Here is a 14972-nt window from a genome sequence, read left to right as displayed (position 1 = left end):
ATACTGTGAAAAAATATTAAATGACCTCACAGAATATTTTTTTAAACCTTATCTCTATGTGGCCATATATATTTGTTGCTGTAAAACAAAGGCAAAGTGCAGTATCTGTCAGAAAACCTCCAAGGTCCACCTCCTACAATATGCTTTTTTAAGAGTGTCAACAAAACCTATATTTATAAAATCACTAAAGCATAGCAATTAAGGTTTCAAAAAAATATCAGTATATTCTGGCGAGTTTTTTAATTAACTCCATCCTGAGTTTGTCGCTCATGAATAGTGAATGCAGTGAATTTGCCTGAAAACCACGTTCAGGGTTAAATGTGCTCCGTTCCACTTCCGAATTATATACTGCAGTTTGATTGGTGGATTAAACCGGAAGGCGGGACCAAGAAGACAAACAGGAAGCGAAGTCGACTAATGACAGAAATATCTTCACGTGAATTTAATGGCGTGAACTTTGCAAGTGTTGTACGCGAGGGCAACATTAGAGCAGGTCTAACGACACCGGGACAAAAAACACGTCTCTCAAAATGCTTACTACACGAAGACGTCGAGGCAAAAATTCACACAAGCCACTACAAAACAGGTTTGGACACGCAATCTAAGCATTTCGCTACAATTACTTCTGCTTTACTCGCTACGTATTCATCAATAAAGAGCAGACTTTTTCCAGAAATTACAGAACCAGTGAACCCGCTTATCGACCATCCTTGGCATGTATGCGCCCAGAAAGATGACGCAACTTCCACTTTGTTTGACAGTGTTAGCTGTCAGCGCTCCTGTTGCGTGTGACCGATATGAAGCATGGGAGCGGCTCAGGCAGAATGGAATATAAGTTATAATAAATACAGTAAAATGGGATTTTATTTAAAATCAAGTTACTTTGTTACTTTACTCTTAATTTACTTTCAGAAATAGCAAAGAAAAGCAGCCAATCCTTACATTTATGAAGCTGTAACAAGCACATTTTTGCGAGTTGTTCCCCTCTAAAAATGATTAAAAAGATATAGTTAAAGTTATTCACCTAATCTATTACTGGTAATATAGCAAATGCTCCAATTTTAAATTCTATAAATTCAGCAATCCCCAAAATAAAATAATTCTTCCAGTCGTGCCTTAAAGGGTATCTGGGAAGTAGATGCCTGTAATGTGCATATTCCCCTTCTCCACTTCTTTATTCTCTTATATGCCAATAATATTTTTTAATTGTACTGTATGATAATAAAAAAAAACTAGTTCAGGGCAGGTGACAACACGCACAGTATACTAAGTACATGCTCTGCCTCTGGGTCATGATTGCTAATAAAGGCGTTGTGTTCCTGTTTTATGTGCGTCTGCGGCTCAGCATTTAAAGTCGTCATAAAGTCGACGCGTTTAAAGCAGCAAAGTCAACCTAACGCAGATTTCCTGCTGCTGTAAACCCCGTGGTGAACCTTCGTTTATTAGTATCCCCAACCTGCCTATCTTCGCTTCTCTTTGCGTTTGTATTGTTGCTTTATCACGATGACTTTTACTCACTGTAAATATGTGTTGACAGCATTCCTGGTGGTGAAAAGGAAAATGTTCCACAGCAGAGAAGGCAGCACTTCCACTTCCACTTTGACCTTTGGCTCTATTTGACGCTGCAGAACTGGATACTGGACTTCGGAAGGCCTATAGTCATGGTATGCAGGTTTAGTGCATGTTGCAGTGCATAAAATGCCTCATAAAGGTATAGATAATAACTTAATAAAAGTAATGAAGACATGTTTAAGCACTTTTTCAATAGCTTCTGTGATCGCATGTAATAGATTACTCTTCCTCTGGAGTGGTTTCCCCTCAACAAGCCCAGTGCTGGAGACTACTTCCACATGGCCTACAATGTGATAACGCCGTTCCTGATGCTCAAGGTTTGTCTGAGCCCTGCTTTGGTGATTGGGAAGCCGACCACTGCAAAGATTTGTCGGCGTAAAAACAACAAAGCTTTTTTTTTTGAAAGCTCTCATAGAAATTCAATATGAAGAGTTCAAACATTTGTCTATGAGGGAAATCCTTGTACTGACCATAGTATTTATAGATGTATGTATTTTTTTTCACTTTGCTGAATATTAGTTATTGATTATTATCTTCTTAATGCTGTTTAATTCTAATTCTTGTTTTGGGAGTATTGATTATTGTGACTTTGTAATGACAGAACCTGTATCCTTGTGATTATAGTTTAGCTGCTTATTCCGTGGTTTTTATTGAAGGTCATGCCTGGGATTATGATCGTACATTTATTCTCGCTGTTAATCCACTTTTCTATTCCTTAAAATGCCACAAAAACGATTTAAAAGTAAAATCTGTGTGTTTGCCGCTTCGCTCAGCTGATTGAGCGCACTCCCAGGACGCTGCCTCGCTCAGCGGTCTACCTCTCCATCATCACTTTCGTCATGGGCGCCAGCATCCACCTGGTAGGAGACTCCATCAACCACCGGCTTATCCTCAGCGGGTACCAGCTCCACCTGTCAGTCAGAGAGAACCCGATCATCAAAGACCTGAAACCTGCCTCACTGGTAAGTGTCAGTGAAGAGGACTGTGAAACGGGTTTAATCCATGATGATACTGGGAATAATGGGATGCTGGGGGGGGGAAAAAAAATCTATATGTGCTTGACTTCCTTATATGAACATTTTTATATGTTCTGTAAGTTGTGTTTAGGACTCCTTGTGAGAATGTGATACAGCAATGATCCGTTTGCTTTGATACACAGTGATAGAAATATCATTTATGGGTCAAAATGTGATTTTCCATGGCTCCAGATCGATTGTTCTGAAAGTCTTTACCCCTCATTGATGCCTGAAATCCATTTTTCTTTGAACTTGCATTATCCCAGCTGCACATTGGTGTCTCTGTGTTACCATACGTTCAACCAAAAGACCGTGCTCCCATCTAAATGTATGTTTTAATTGACCAGATCCGGGTTAAAATCTGGATCTGGATAGTTTTGCATGGTTTCCAGTAGTCCATACTTTGATGTTCCTCTTCTCAATAGCCTATTGTTTGTCACTATACTGTGAAAATGTTGTTGACAAAAATGAAATGGTGATCAGAATTCATGTGCATACCCGGGTCCACCTCAGAATATTCAAACTTCCACCCCAACAAAATATTTCATCAAAGTCCACCGAGGACTTTTTGCAGATACCCTAATTTGCAAAATGTATTTTCTCACCGATCCAAATCATTGAATTCTGTTGTTCCAATCACTTACATAGCCTGGAGCATGAAATCAAGCACCAAGGCAAACAGACACTTCTACAAATATTTGCAAAAGAGAAGGTCGTTTTTCCGGATCTCAGTGAATTCCAGTCTGGTACATTGACAGGACGCCACCCGTACAATAAGGTCAGCCTTAAAATGTCCTCGTTACTAAATATCCCACAATGAGCTGTTAGTAGTTCAATAATAAAGTGGAAGTGATTGGGAGCAACAGGAACTCATCCACGGAGCTGAAGGCCACATTCAGTGGATACCGAGGTGTTTAATGCACTGAGCTTGCCAACTTTTTGCAGACTCGATAGCTGCAGACTTCTAAACTTTGTGTCCTCTTCAGATTAGCTCAAGGACAGTGCGTAGAGAGCTTCGTGGAATGGCTTTCCATGGCTGAGCGGCTGCATCCAAACCTTACTTCACCAAATGCAATGCAGCGGTGTAGAATACACCACAAAAGGAGGACCGACATATTACATCCGGGGGTTTAAGAATGACAAAGGAATTCTTGCACAAGGCATCTGTTATAAAGAAGTCTGTGATTAAATGGAAAAAAGTTCAAACTAATTGATCACAGCAGACATAATTACTTTTTAAAATCCATATGATAATCCACTGAACAGGAACGGTAGCCAATGAGGTTGCATTTGATTGTTAGGTTTAATTAAAACTGTAATAGTGCAATGCCGGCACGAGAACAGTAGGTGGCACTGTTTCCTAGGAGCAGAATGGCTGCAGTCTATTCTAGAGTTATGTCAGTAACGTGTATCTGATAATGGACCGAGTTTCTTTTAACCCTTTTCTCCCTCCCTCACAGATAGACTCCTTTGAGCTGTTGTATTTCTACGACGAACACCTGGGACACTTAATGTGGTACGTGTTCGATGACATGTTCGTAGCATGTTGGGAAAGTAAAGGTATTAAAGGTCGAATGGACCTTTAATACCTATTCAGACCCTGAAGTCTGAATCTGAACGATCAACCGGATTTTAGTGGATATTGTGTCTTTTGTGTCTCTTGTAAGTTCATAATAAAAGCAAAGCTGAGCACTCTTAACTTTTCATACAATTATCATTGCGGGGATCTCTCCATATGTCCGCATATCATAAAAGAAAAAAAAGGCATGATTCAGTATTTATGAATAATCATTTCAGATTCTCCATTTAAATATTTTGTGTCTGACCAAACAGAAAGTTTCACCATGAAGGTAATGTGAGACTTGGGCAGAGGAAGTTCTGATCGTCTGGGTGCAGATACATTTTTTGGTTTTCAGGCAGCTCTGAGGATTTGGAAAGAGGATTTTATAAAGATCTCAGCTGAATGAGTGTTTGGTGGAATTGCACACATGAAGCACACACTGCACTTTTTTCCAGGTTGCATCATCCATTTACGGAAGAAATGCGAAACGCTACCTGGGACGAGGCCTCCTCACACTTTCTGCTTCTGTTTTTCTTCTAGGTACATTCCTTTTTTCATCATTCTGGTCATCTACTTCGCCGGATGCTTCACTAAGTCCAAAGAAGAGAAGAGGATTCCTGTGTCTGGTTGGCTGTTACTGGGACCCAGTGCCCTCTACTACTGGTATGACGTCTTGTCATATTTACAGAGCTTGGAATTATGAATTAGTTCACAGGAGGAAGTGCTTCCGATGGTGTGACGATTTCAACTTGGAAGAGTTGGACGCAGGGTGATCTTTGCCATGTGAAATAAAAAAATGGAACGTGTACAAACACAACCCCCCCCCTGCAGAATATCCTTTTGTTAGGTGATTGACAGCAAAGCAAGTGTAATGCAATGATAAAAATGACTGTGCATCAGGGATTATTTTATAATTCATGATGTGATTGATAAGTGATTGTCATTCATAACGACAATTTAAACTTGTCGTGCCGCCGATTCTAGCAGGAGCCACGTGAATGAGCGTCCCTACATAATTTAGTAAGCATTAAGTCAAACTTAATTGCCAGAAAGGCAGGAGCCCCGGATGGCTCGCATATTAAAAAGTGTGCCTTTTGTTGAAGCAATACCTTCTATTTAAATATGAATGTCCTTTTCCAAGTTATTATTCTCATCACTAAGCAGGTATCAAAAGATTTCTGTCGAAATATCTAGCGGGATTACGTGATTATTGTGGAGGTTTTAGATATGTGCCATTAATCAGACAATTTTCTTTTCTTTTCCTCAAGGTACTTGGTCACTGAGGGACAAATCACGGAACTTTTCCTCCTCACCTTCCTCACCATGGTTACCATGATTATTCATCAACGGCGTCGAGGCGTCAGCCCTGACAGCAATGGCTTGTTCCTGTTCTATAGTTTTGGGTTGACTGTGTTCCTGGTGGCAGCGTGGGTGGTCTATCTGTGGAACGACCCGGTGCTGCGAGACAAGTACCCTGGCTTCATGTACGTGCCGGAACCGTGGTCCTTCTACACCCTACACCTGAAGAGGACGCAGTGAAGCGTACAGCACATCGGGTCCGTTTGACATTTGACGAATGTCTGAATTACTTACATTCTTTTGAACAGGCTGATGTGCATGTGATTTCTTTCCTCTGCAGATTTCCTGTGATGGATAGATAGATGGTTTACGGATGGGTAGATGCGACTCGGGGGGGGGGGGGGGGGGGGCGTTGATGTGGACCAGTTGCTTTCGCCGTAATTGCAGTTCAGTGTTCTGTACAACGCGCAGGCATCAAATCCACCGTTGCTCCGTTTGTAGGAGGAGACTAACAGACAGGCATCCTGTAGTTACGCTGCACTCACCTGACCACTCACCTGTCCACTCACCTGTCCACTCACCTGTCCACTCACCTGACCACTCCAGGCACGCAAGGTGTCACCCATCAAGGACGATGAAATCAACCGTTCATGCTCCAAAGGAAGTGGCAACGATACAAATATTCATTGCTGAAATATCGACTGCATCACAATCCCCCCCCCCCCCCCCCCTCCCCGACCGATGGAGTCACGGCCCCCGACATATCCTGCACACCAGGAATAACTAAGTGTTCTCTCTCGGCTCATTCTGACGCTCTGCTGTCACGAGTCTGAGGACTAAAAATTTGTGTTAATAAAATAAATAAATAAATAATAGTTTAGCTTCTGTAACGACTTGTCCGGTGCAGCGTCGCAGAGGGCTGGAACCTATCCCAGCTGACGTTGGTCTCCATCTATTTACACTGACGTTCTACAGTCGGTCTGGAGTTGCCACCCAGATCGGAACCTGGGCCGCCCACCTCGCCACCCGGCTGGAAATAGTTTTACACGTAGTCATCGACGTACGACTGGTACGACTTTACGACCGGAAAACCGACCGAGCGACTCGAGTGTACGCCAGTTTCTGCGGTTTCACCCACGATGTCTACCAAAAGCATAATACACTCACGGTAATTTAACGTGGGCCAGTTTACGACCAAATCGTGTCCGTACGTCGCCGACTACCTGTACGTTTGTCATTATTTTAAACATCACTGTGTATTTTTCAGTGTAACTCAGTTCAGGTAGAGACAATAGAAGCTGTTATGTTTCTAAGCTGTAATTAAGTATTATGAATGAGTCTATTTTTCTTTCTTCATCATTAAAGCTGTAAGAGCGGGGCAGCCATTGAACTGCCAAACGAACAAAGTCAGCTGTGCTCCTTTCTGTGAAAACAATGTACCGTATTTTCCGGATTATAAGTCGCGGTTTTTTTCATAGTTTGGTCGGGGGTGCGACTTATAAATCGGAGCGACTTATATATGCTTTTTTTTACAAAATCTGTGAGCGCAGAGACAGTAGCCTACACATTTCTATAACAGGTGTTACAGGGAACTCTGTGACCCGTCAGAATCTGTCGCGGTTTCTGGGGGTTCAGAGTTATCTGTCACACCTGTTATCTAAAAACACCAATTAGAAGGGCTGATTGAAAATGTCGCCGAAAAGAAAGTCATATTCTGCGGCTTACAAGCTTCAGATAGTGAAATATGGAGCCGAAAACGGCAATCGAGCAGCAGAAAGAAAGTTTGGAGTGAGCGAAAAACTTGTAAGGGACTGGCGAAAAGCGGAGGTTACGCTTACTGAAATGAAGAAAACAAAGAAAGCTAATCGCGGGCGACAAGCTAGGTGGCCACAGTTGGAGGAACGAGTTCACGCATGGGTGCTTGAACAACGTGCTTCTGGGAGAGGTTTGTCAACGGTGCAGTTGCGTCTCCGCGCCCAAGTGGTTGCCAGGGAGGTGAATATAAACGGCTTTGCGGGAGGACCTTCTTGGTGTTACCGCTTCATGCAGCGCAAACGCCTCTCTATCAGAGCTAGGACGACACTGTCCCAAAAACTGCCAGCGGACTTCCAAGCCAAGGTTGACAGTTTCCGCGCGTTCATTGAAAAGCATGTAAGTGATCACAACGTGACACCGGATCATATTATTAACATGGACGAGGTCCCCCTCACTTTTGACATCCCCATGGGCCGAAGTGTTGCAGAGAAAGGGCAAAAAAGTGTGAATATCGTTACAACTGGTCATGAGAGATCACACTTCACAGTGGTGCTGGCATGTTGTGGAGACGGATCAAAACTGCCACCGATGGTCATTTTCAAACGAAAAACCATGCCAAAAATCCAATCCTCCTCAGTTGAAGTCGCCGTGAACGAGAAAGGGTGGATTGATCAAGAAATGATGAACTTGTGGCTTACAAAGTGCTATAATAAGCGACCGGATGGCTTCTTTAGAGCACGCAAAGCTCTGCTTGTGATGGATAGCATGAGAGCGCACATCACACCACAGTTAAAAAATAAATTAAAAGTTCTCAACTCCATACCTGCCATCGTCCCTGGAGGCTTAACCAAAATACTCCAGCCACTTGATATCTCCGTGAATAGGAGCTTTAAGTCAGTTTTGCGTAACCTGTGGGAGCAGTGGATGACGGATGGAGAGCACAGCTTCACGGCAACCGGGAGAATGCGCCATGCAACTTTCCTGGAAGTCATTGAATGGATCGACAAAGCATGGGCTTCAGTGACAACCGCAACCATCCTGTCGGGATTCGGAAAGGCTGGAATAATTGGAACTGCAACTGACGACGAGTCTGATGTAAGCGACGTAGAAGAGGAAGCGGCGTCTTGTCTACCTGCCGAGTTGGGGGAGTTGTTCAAAAGTGACACCGAGGATGAAGATTTCCTTGGATTTCGTGATTCTGAATAAAACCTGATATTTTGGTAAACGTGTTAGCATGTTCTTTGTGCTATATGTTGTTTGGTGTTGGATTTTATCAAATAAATTTTCCCCAAAAATGCGACTTATCCTCCAGTGCGACCTATATATGGTTTTTTCTTCTTAATTATGCATTTTTTGGCTGGTGCGACCTACAATCCGGAGCGACGTATAATCCAAAAAATACGGTAATTGTAATTCTCAAGATGTAGATACAAGGTGCTGTTGAATGCAAGAAAACAAGGTTGTGTGATTTAATATTGTCATGGTAATGTTTGTCTTTGCCTTGGAACACAAACCTTCAACCGTCTACATGACAGTGAGAGATTTTTATGTCCTACCAGATGCACAAGAAAATAGTGTTGTGCCAAATTTAGTTTGAAAGAGTTCACTAAGGATAAAGCTGCGGATAAATCCATGACATTTTGTGAAAGTAATATGCATAATAAATTAGGCCAAGAAAGAAGATATCGGTAAACCTGCTGAAGAATGAATAATGGTACCTAAAAACCTCCCATTATATTATATATTAGGTTAAATAGTTGCTGATTAGTTGAATCACAACAAGGATAAATCATTACTGTCAATAGTGTCAGTGGATCTGTGTTATAGTTCTGTTATACTGAGTTACCTTGGACTTAATTAAAAACGTTGATATTTTATTTTTTATAAGCAATATTTTACAATAAAAAGTTACAAATTAAAAAGTAAATTAAGAGGCATAGCCTACATTTGAGGCTGAAATGATAAATATGGCATTATTATATTCATTCATTATATGACAATATGAAAATTCACTGGAAAAACAAACGTGTCAAAAGGTGTTCTGCGAAAGTGAACAGGCCTAGTGTTACCTAACGATAGCATTACAGTCAGGGATGGTCCATAAAAGACGTTTCCAAGGAGGATTTAAAATGTGAAACTCCTTCATTCTATAGCATTATTCATTTGTTAATCTCTTTTAACAGGTTGGGTCAGCACCATTGCCTTTAGGTTTAATGTTCCAATGCAAGCATTAATATTTTGTCCTGCATCTTGACTTCAAAATAATTTGTGAAATTCTGTTTATTGGATGGATCTCGTTGTTTTGATTTAATCACCTACTACTTGCTGGTTATTATTACTCACGTTTATTGTTAAAGAAAAATGACATTTTTAGGCACCAAAGCACCATATAAAACCAATGCATTATTATATAACATTTTTTTAAATATGCTTTTGTGCCAACATATTCTCAGAGGAGCTAGATTATTCCTCTTTATCAAGTTACACGCTCCCTTCTTTCAAAGGAAGATAATACATTGATTGCTGGGTATTAGCTGGAGACCTGCTTCTATTGGAGAACTGGGAAGAGAAAGGACAATGCGGCTCTGTGGGATCCGATATCTGTGTTTCCACGGCAACGCATATTAGATTACGTGTCGACCTGCAGGTAGTGGACTTTGAACAGAGACAGGTGACGTGAGCAACAGGAAACGCTCTCCTTCCTGAAAAAGGAACAGCAGGTACAAATGGTAAGAGTAAGAATGTCTGCATTGAGGCTTGTTTTCTCCAGAATGTATTTGATGTGATGTTTGTATCTACTGGCTAAAGGAATCAATGTGTTGTCCCCTTGCAGGCTAAATTCTTCACACCAGCTCAAATCAATGGTAGGAGTAGTTCTACAATATCGCACATTGCTTACCACTTTTTTTTTGCAGTTAATTATCATCTGTAATCTGTGGTTTTTCATAAATATCTAATCTTTACATTTATCTTTTATCAAACCTTAAATAAATCAAGATAGTTTTGGAAAGGCGAGAATTAAAAATGCCACTCTGTTCCATTTGAATGTATTTCTATGCTTTTAGCAGCCACAAGATGATGGAAAAAATGACACTGAAAATGTCCTTTAATACTACAATTCAGCACTTTCTCCATTTCCTTTGCAGAGTTCAAGGAGTGCTTCTCTCTGCACGACAAGAAGCAAAAGGGCAAGATAGAGGCCAAAGACCTGATCACGGTGATGCGCTGCCTCGGTACAAGCCCGACGTTTGGTGAAATTGAAAGGCATCTACAAGTTCACAAAATAGGTAAAGCAAAACAAGCAGTAAGGAGGTTATTAAGTTAGAGGCCAGCAAAGCTTGTGTGCGCAAAACACTGCAAATAAAAATGTGCGTAGTGAAGTGATCTGCACAGGCAGGAACTCATTTAGAAATGTGTATGGTAAAAATATATGTGGTGCAGAGATCCTTCTCATTATAAACTAGAAAACGACAATCAGAGATTGCAGACCCTCGCCTCCAATCGACTATTCGATCTTGTGAGACAGTAAACAGGGCTTCCGGATCAGAGGGGCCAAACCTGCTCTAGCTTGCTGTTCCGGAACGTACTACAAGACACTTTCTGGACTCTTTTTCCCATCATGCCATTCGTTTCCCTCCCTCTTAAAGTGACAGTTTACACCACAGGCACAATTCCAGATGTAAAAATAATTTTAGAATCTGAATCCATATCCGGATCAACGCCATTCTCGGGGAGGACCGAGCCACGGACAGAACGTTGCTTGTGTAAAAATTTCAAGTCGTTTGGGTTACTAGTTTTTGAGTTATGCGCTCGGACAGACAGACAAACAGACAGACAAACAAACGCACCCAATTGCAATACCCTCGCCTCCGCTTCGGCGAGGGTAATAAACATCAGATCGCCAGATATATTGTATATATGTTTGTGCTCTATTCGTGGACAGATAAGACAGGCGAGATGGACTTCTCCACGTTTCTGACGATGATGCACAGACAGATGCAACAGGAAGACCCCAAGACTGAAATCCTGGAGGCGCTGAGGATGACCGACAAGCAGAAGAAAGGTTACATCCAGGCGTCTGAGCTGCGAGCCAAGCTCACCATGTTAGGAGAGAAACTCACAACCAAAGAAGGTAAAATAAATAGAAACATCTGGAGCCCCAGACCTGCACAATGCAAGAGCTGTATTCTGTCTGTGACAGAAATCCACAGAACAAACAAAGCAACCAACCACAGGAAGGTGGCCGTCCTCTTGGTTAATCGGCTATTCAGTGAAAATTTATGGGAACACCCTGCACAAAGTCAGCCGGGATAGACTCCGTCCTGTAAGGCACTGAGCCAAACAGTTCTGGGACCTTGAAGGAAATTGCTTCCTTTGTAGAAGACATGCTGGTAATGCGTTTGTCTATACGACAGAAATAATTTGTTCCAGGGAGAAAAGAAGAAAAAAAACAAACCCACTGTTGCATCCACAAGGATTAAGGATCAAGGACAGGAATAGCGAACACACTGACAGGCTGGATGGGCACTGAGGCTTTGGCTTCACTTTGAAGGAGCTGTTGTCAGGCAGTCGAAAGCTCCCGCCCCCCTGCGTTTGGGGAGGGGGGGGGGGGGTCAAGTTCACTTCTAAGGCTGTTTCCTCTGCTTTCTTTCACTAGTGGATGAGCTGTTCAAGGAAGCAAACATCAAGTCCGACGGGACAGTCCAGTATGAAGAGTTCACCCAGATGGTCACAGTGCCACCTGTTGATTACTGAATTTACAAGGACAAACCTTCCACAAGCACCAATGATGAAGACTCTACCACACAGATACGAGGTGTCATGTGGCTCGGCTTATTCAGTCAGTTTTAAAACCTTGAAATTCCCACCCTTTTCATGCCTATACATTATACAAACTTGCGTATGTTTGTATAGCATATGTATATGTATATGTATATGTAATAACACCAATGATTAATAAATACATCAACTCAATTACTTTTTTGACATGTTTTTAATTATGTTTTCTATGAATTATTTTTTTTAATTTAGTTGGATTTCTCAGCCAATTGATTGCTTTTGAACAAAGTCTTTAAAAACAACGATTATTACATAATTTAATTAAAGCATTGCTTTTACGTTCGGAGTTAAAACGAGTAAAAAAAAAAAAAATCAGTTCAACAAACTTAAAGCAAGCATGCTGCAGTTAAAGATCTCACCAGTACCTCAACTTTTACTAACTAAAAGGTGATAAAGCATTGAGAACCTACGCTGCTCGTTGGATGAACATGAAAGAGCTGTTCCCACTGAGCCTGACATTTAAAACTGGTCCTGAACGCAGCTCTGATTTATGATTAATGTTTATCGTCTGGCCCCCCGCTTTGTTTCCATTATTTTTGATGAAACTTTGTGCACATATCAACCACAACATGAAGTGGTGCCTTTTCCAACTCTGGGCTTTTTTTTCTTCCCATTTCCATGGTTACATGTTGTTCATTAATTTCACTACAAACATTTGCACATTTTTTGTAAACGAGGTGAAATTTAAATATATGCACTGAAGGAAAAGCATGTTTGCATTGTTAATCACATGAGAGCTGTGTGAAAGCTAATATGAACGCACACAGCTGTCAGCGATAACCACAGCACCATGGGATGCAATTACCGTCTGACCAGCAGCGATACCTTCAATGCTGACAGGCTGCTTCAAAAGCTCTATTCACGCAAAGCAGCATACCAAAAAAAATACGAGTACCATTGTTTTTCTTTCCTCATTTGCTCCTTATTGGATTTTATTTGTTTAGTGCAGCAGAAAGCTTTGCGTGAAACAGCATAAAGAAATACAGGATGGCACCACAGCTGCCTGGGCTGGACTGCATTCACACGTCTGATCAATCCCTACTGAGAAAACACATCAGCGCCAACAATCCTGAAAGCAGAGCTGAGCAGAGGAAAAAGCTAAAGCAACAGTATTTTCCATAACAGAAAAATACAAATAAAAAATGAGACACAATATAACCCAAATAATAGACTGTATCTAATGATATGACACTGACATTATTCCAACACTTCCCCTTAGTTTGAAGAATTTCTAAAACGCCTCTTCTAAATTAATGCATTTTACTCATGTTTCAATCAAGTGAAAAGTAATGTTGACTAATTATCCAAAATTCAAGTAGATGAGGCACCGGGCCTGCCAATACCTGACCCCGAACGTTTGAAGCCGGCTGCGCTTCTAGCACCAAGTATTTCCCGCCACTCCACTTTTCACATTTACACTTAATGTTGTGAAATCTAAAATGTGCGTGGTGAGGACTAAAAGCTTTTAATTGCTGTGGCCTGATTGAACTGACCGTTAGCTAAAGCTGTGAACAGCGATACTTAGCGTCCGTAATGAGGCCCTGTAGTGCATCCAGCCTTGGACTTCACTGTGTCCAAAGACCACAGGTCTAATTATATCTATAAACCCCTTGGTTTGGTAACAATCCCAAAGTCAACTGTCCTGCAAGATTGAAAACTAAAACCTGCTGCAGATTGTTACTTCAGTCTTTTTGCATAATATCTTATATATAAAAGTGAATAAAACGAACAGGTTCTGATTATAATTCTGCTTGAAATATGACCACATCAACATGACATGACGTTTTTGAACAGGCTGGTGAGCTAACATTGATTTAGTTAAATCTTACCATGGAATATTGTTTGTGGTAAAACGCCACAGACGAGAAACAACGGCGGCAGCTTTTGTCTCTCGGTGTAAAATCAAAGCCATATTCAAATGAAAATGTGCCGCCTGCATTTGAGCAGCCTCATGTTTGGCATATGGTCAACCATTTGTAAATCAAAACAAATAGCATTTATGCAAAATGTATGTTTTGTGTCATAACACTTGTACCAAAACCACTGTATACTTAAAAACACTATTTTGCATTGTACACCTGTCCGTTTTGTTCCGTTTCTGCTGCCGTCAATAAAATAAAAGCATTGTACCGACAGTTACTGTTATTGACTAGTTTATCGACATGTGTAAAAAAAAAAAAAAAGAATTACTACAAGAGACCCGTTGAGTAATACCCTTGCTGTTAAACAGATACCCTGAAATTTTATTCTGGTAAAAACTTTATAATATAAAAAGTGCAAACTAAATATTTACATTCTAATGGTTTTTGCTAAGCTATGAGGCTATGATTGATTACATTTTCAATTCATGCCAGCATGCCCTCTAAAGTCACCAGCATGAACATGCAGGTTTAAATGGGGCTGATTTACAATTAGTCCTCAGTGGGGCAGAAGTCAGACGCTCAGGTGGGTGACCTCAGAGGAGAAGTCAGACGCTCAGGTGGGTGACCCCAGAGGAGGAGGAGTCTGCGTTTCCGGTGGCGCTCCTCCAAATGCATCCTTTGCGCTGCTGGAGACGGAACGCTGGCTGCACGTTTTGCAGCACTGGCCTCGTATGTTGGCCAAATGGCACCTGCCGAGCCAGCGGAGAGTCTGACAGAAGCGATTTGTCAGTCGATCACGAACACAAACTGCCCCTGCGTGGGAGGCAGAGGAGGAGAGAGCGGATGAAGATGTAAATATTTTACATTATAGACACTGTAAAACCACAGTTCTGCTCTTATTCACCCTTCAGCATTGTAATAAAACAATAAATAATGACATGCCTTTCTGTATCTCTGTTCTTTAATTCTGTAGATAAAAAATAGAACCAAGAAGCCTGAAACAGCATACAGAAGGAAACAAAGGCCCATTGATTGGTGGCTACTTGTTGGCTTGGATTTAAATATAGA

The 14972-nt window shown here is 41.4% G+C and overlaps 3 protein-coding genes across 3 annotated transcripts in view; 2 read left to right on the top strand and 1 right to left on the bottom strand.

Moving 5' to 3' along the window:
- The first annotated feature begins 530 nt into the window (after window positions 1–530).
- Window positions 531–5688, top strand: cln6a (CLN6 transmembrane ER protein a). The gene is made up of 7 exons (XM_068740126.1): window positions 531–586; window positions 1538–1664; window positions 1791–1889; window positions 2346–2534; window positions 4049–4104; window positions 4690–4812; window positions 5418–5688. Exons 1-7 carry the CDS (start codon window positions 531–533, stop codon window positions 5686–5688), a joined length of 921 nt encoding a protein of 306 aa, XP_068596227.1.
- A 4241-nt stretch (window positions 5689–9929) lies between these two features.
- Window positions 9930–11999, top strand: calml4a (calmodulin-like 4a). Its single transcript, XM_068741782.1, has 5 exons — window positions 9930–9938; window positions 10037–10067; window positions 10350–10490; window positions 11147–11335; window positions 11861–11999. The coding sequence occupies exons 1-5, from the start codon at window positions 9930–9932 to the stop codon at window positions 11956–11958; spliced, it is 468 nt and encodes a 155-aa protein (XP_068597883.1). The 3' UTR covers window positions 11959–11999.
- Window positions 12000–14517: 2518 nt separating this feature from the next.
- Window positions 14518–14972, bottom strand: part of LOC137896237 (A disintegrin and metalloproteinase with thrombospondin motifs 7) — a 43835-nt gene continuing 43380 nt past the window's right edge. The window contains exon 24 of the mRNA XM_068741771.1: window positions 14518–14717. Within this exon, the coding sequence (XP_068597872.1) occupies window positions 14518–14717 (200 nt within the window). The remainder of the gene's footprint in view (window positions 14718–14972) is intronic.

This window comes from Brachionichthys hirsutus, chromosome 1, assembly GCF_040956055.1.
Source record: "Brachionichthys hirsutus isolate HB-005 chromosome 1, CSIRO-AGI_Bhir_v1, whole genome shotgun sequence".
Classification (NCBI taxonomy): Eukaryota; Metazoa; Chordata; class Actinopteri; order Lophiiformes; family Brachionichthyidae; genus Brachionichthys; species Brachionichthys hirsutus.
Note: the sequence above shows the minus strand (reverse complement) of the source record. Positions and strands in the feature narration are given on the sequence as shown.

Excerpts from the sequence above, each read along its gene's own strand:
- cln6a (XM_068740126.1), top strand. The coding sequence starts at position 531 with ATGCTTACTACACGAAGACGTCGAGGCAAAAATTCACACAAGCCACTA. Across the intron at positions 587-1,537 it reads CACAAGCCACTACAAAACAG|CATTCCTGGTGGTGAAAAGG; the intron begins GTTTGGACACGC and ends ATGTGTTGACAG. Across the intron at positions 2,535-4,048 it reads ACCTGAAACCTGCCTCACTG|ATAGACTCCTTTGAGCTGTT; the intron begins GTAAGTGTCAGT and ends CCTCCCTCACAG.
- calml4a (XM_068741782.1), top strand. Across the intron at positions 10,491-11,146 it reads TCTACAAGTTCACAAAATAG|ATAAGACAGGCGAGATGGAC; the intron begins GTAAAGCAAAAC and ends ATTCGTGGACAG. Across the intron at positions 11,336-11,860 it reads GAAACTCACAACCAAAGAAG|TGGATGAGCTGTTCAAGGAA; the intron begins GTAAAATAAATA and ends TTCTTTCACTAG.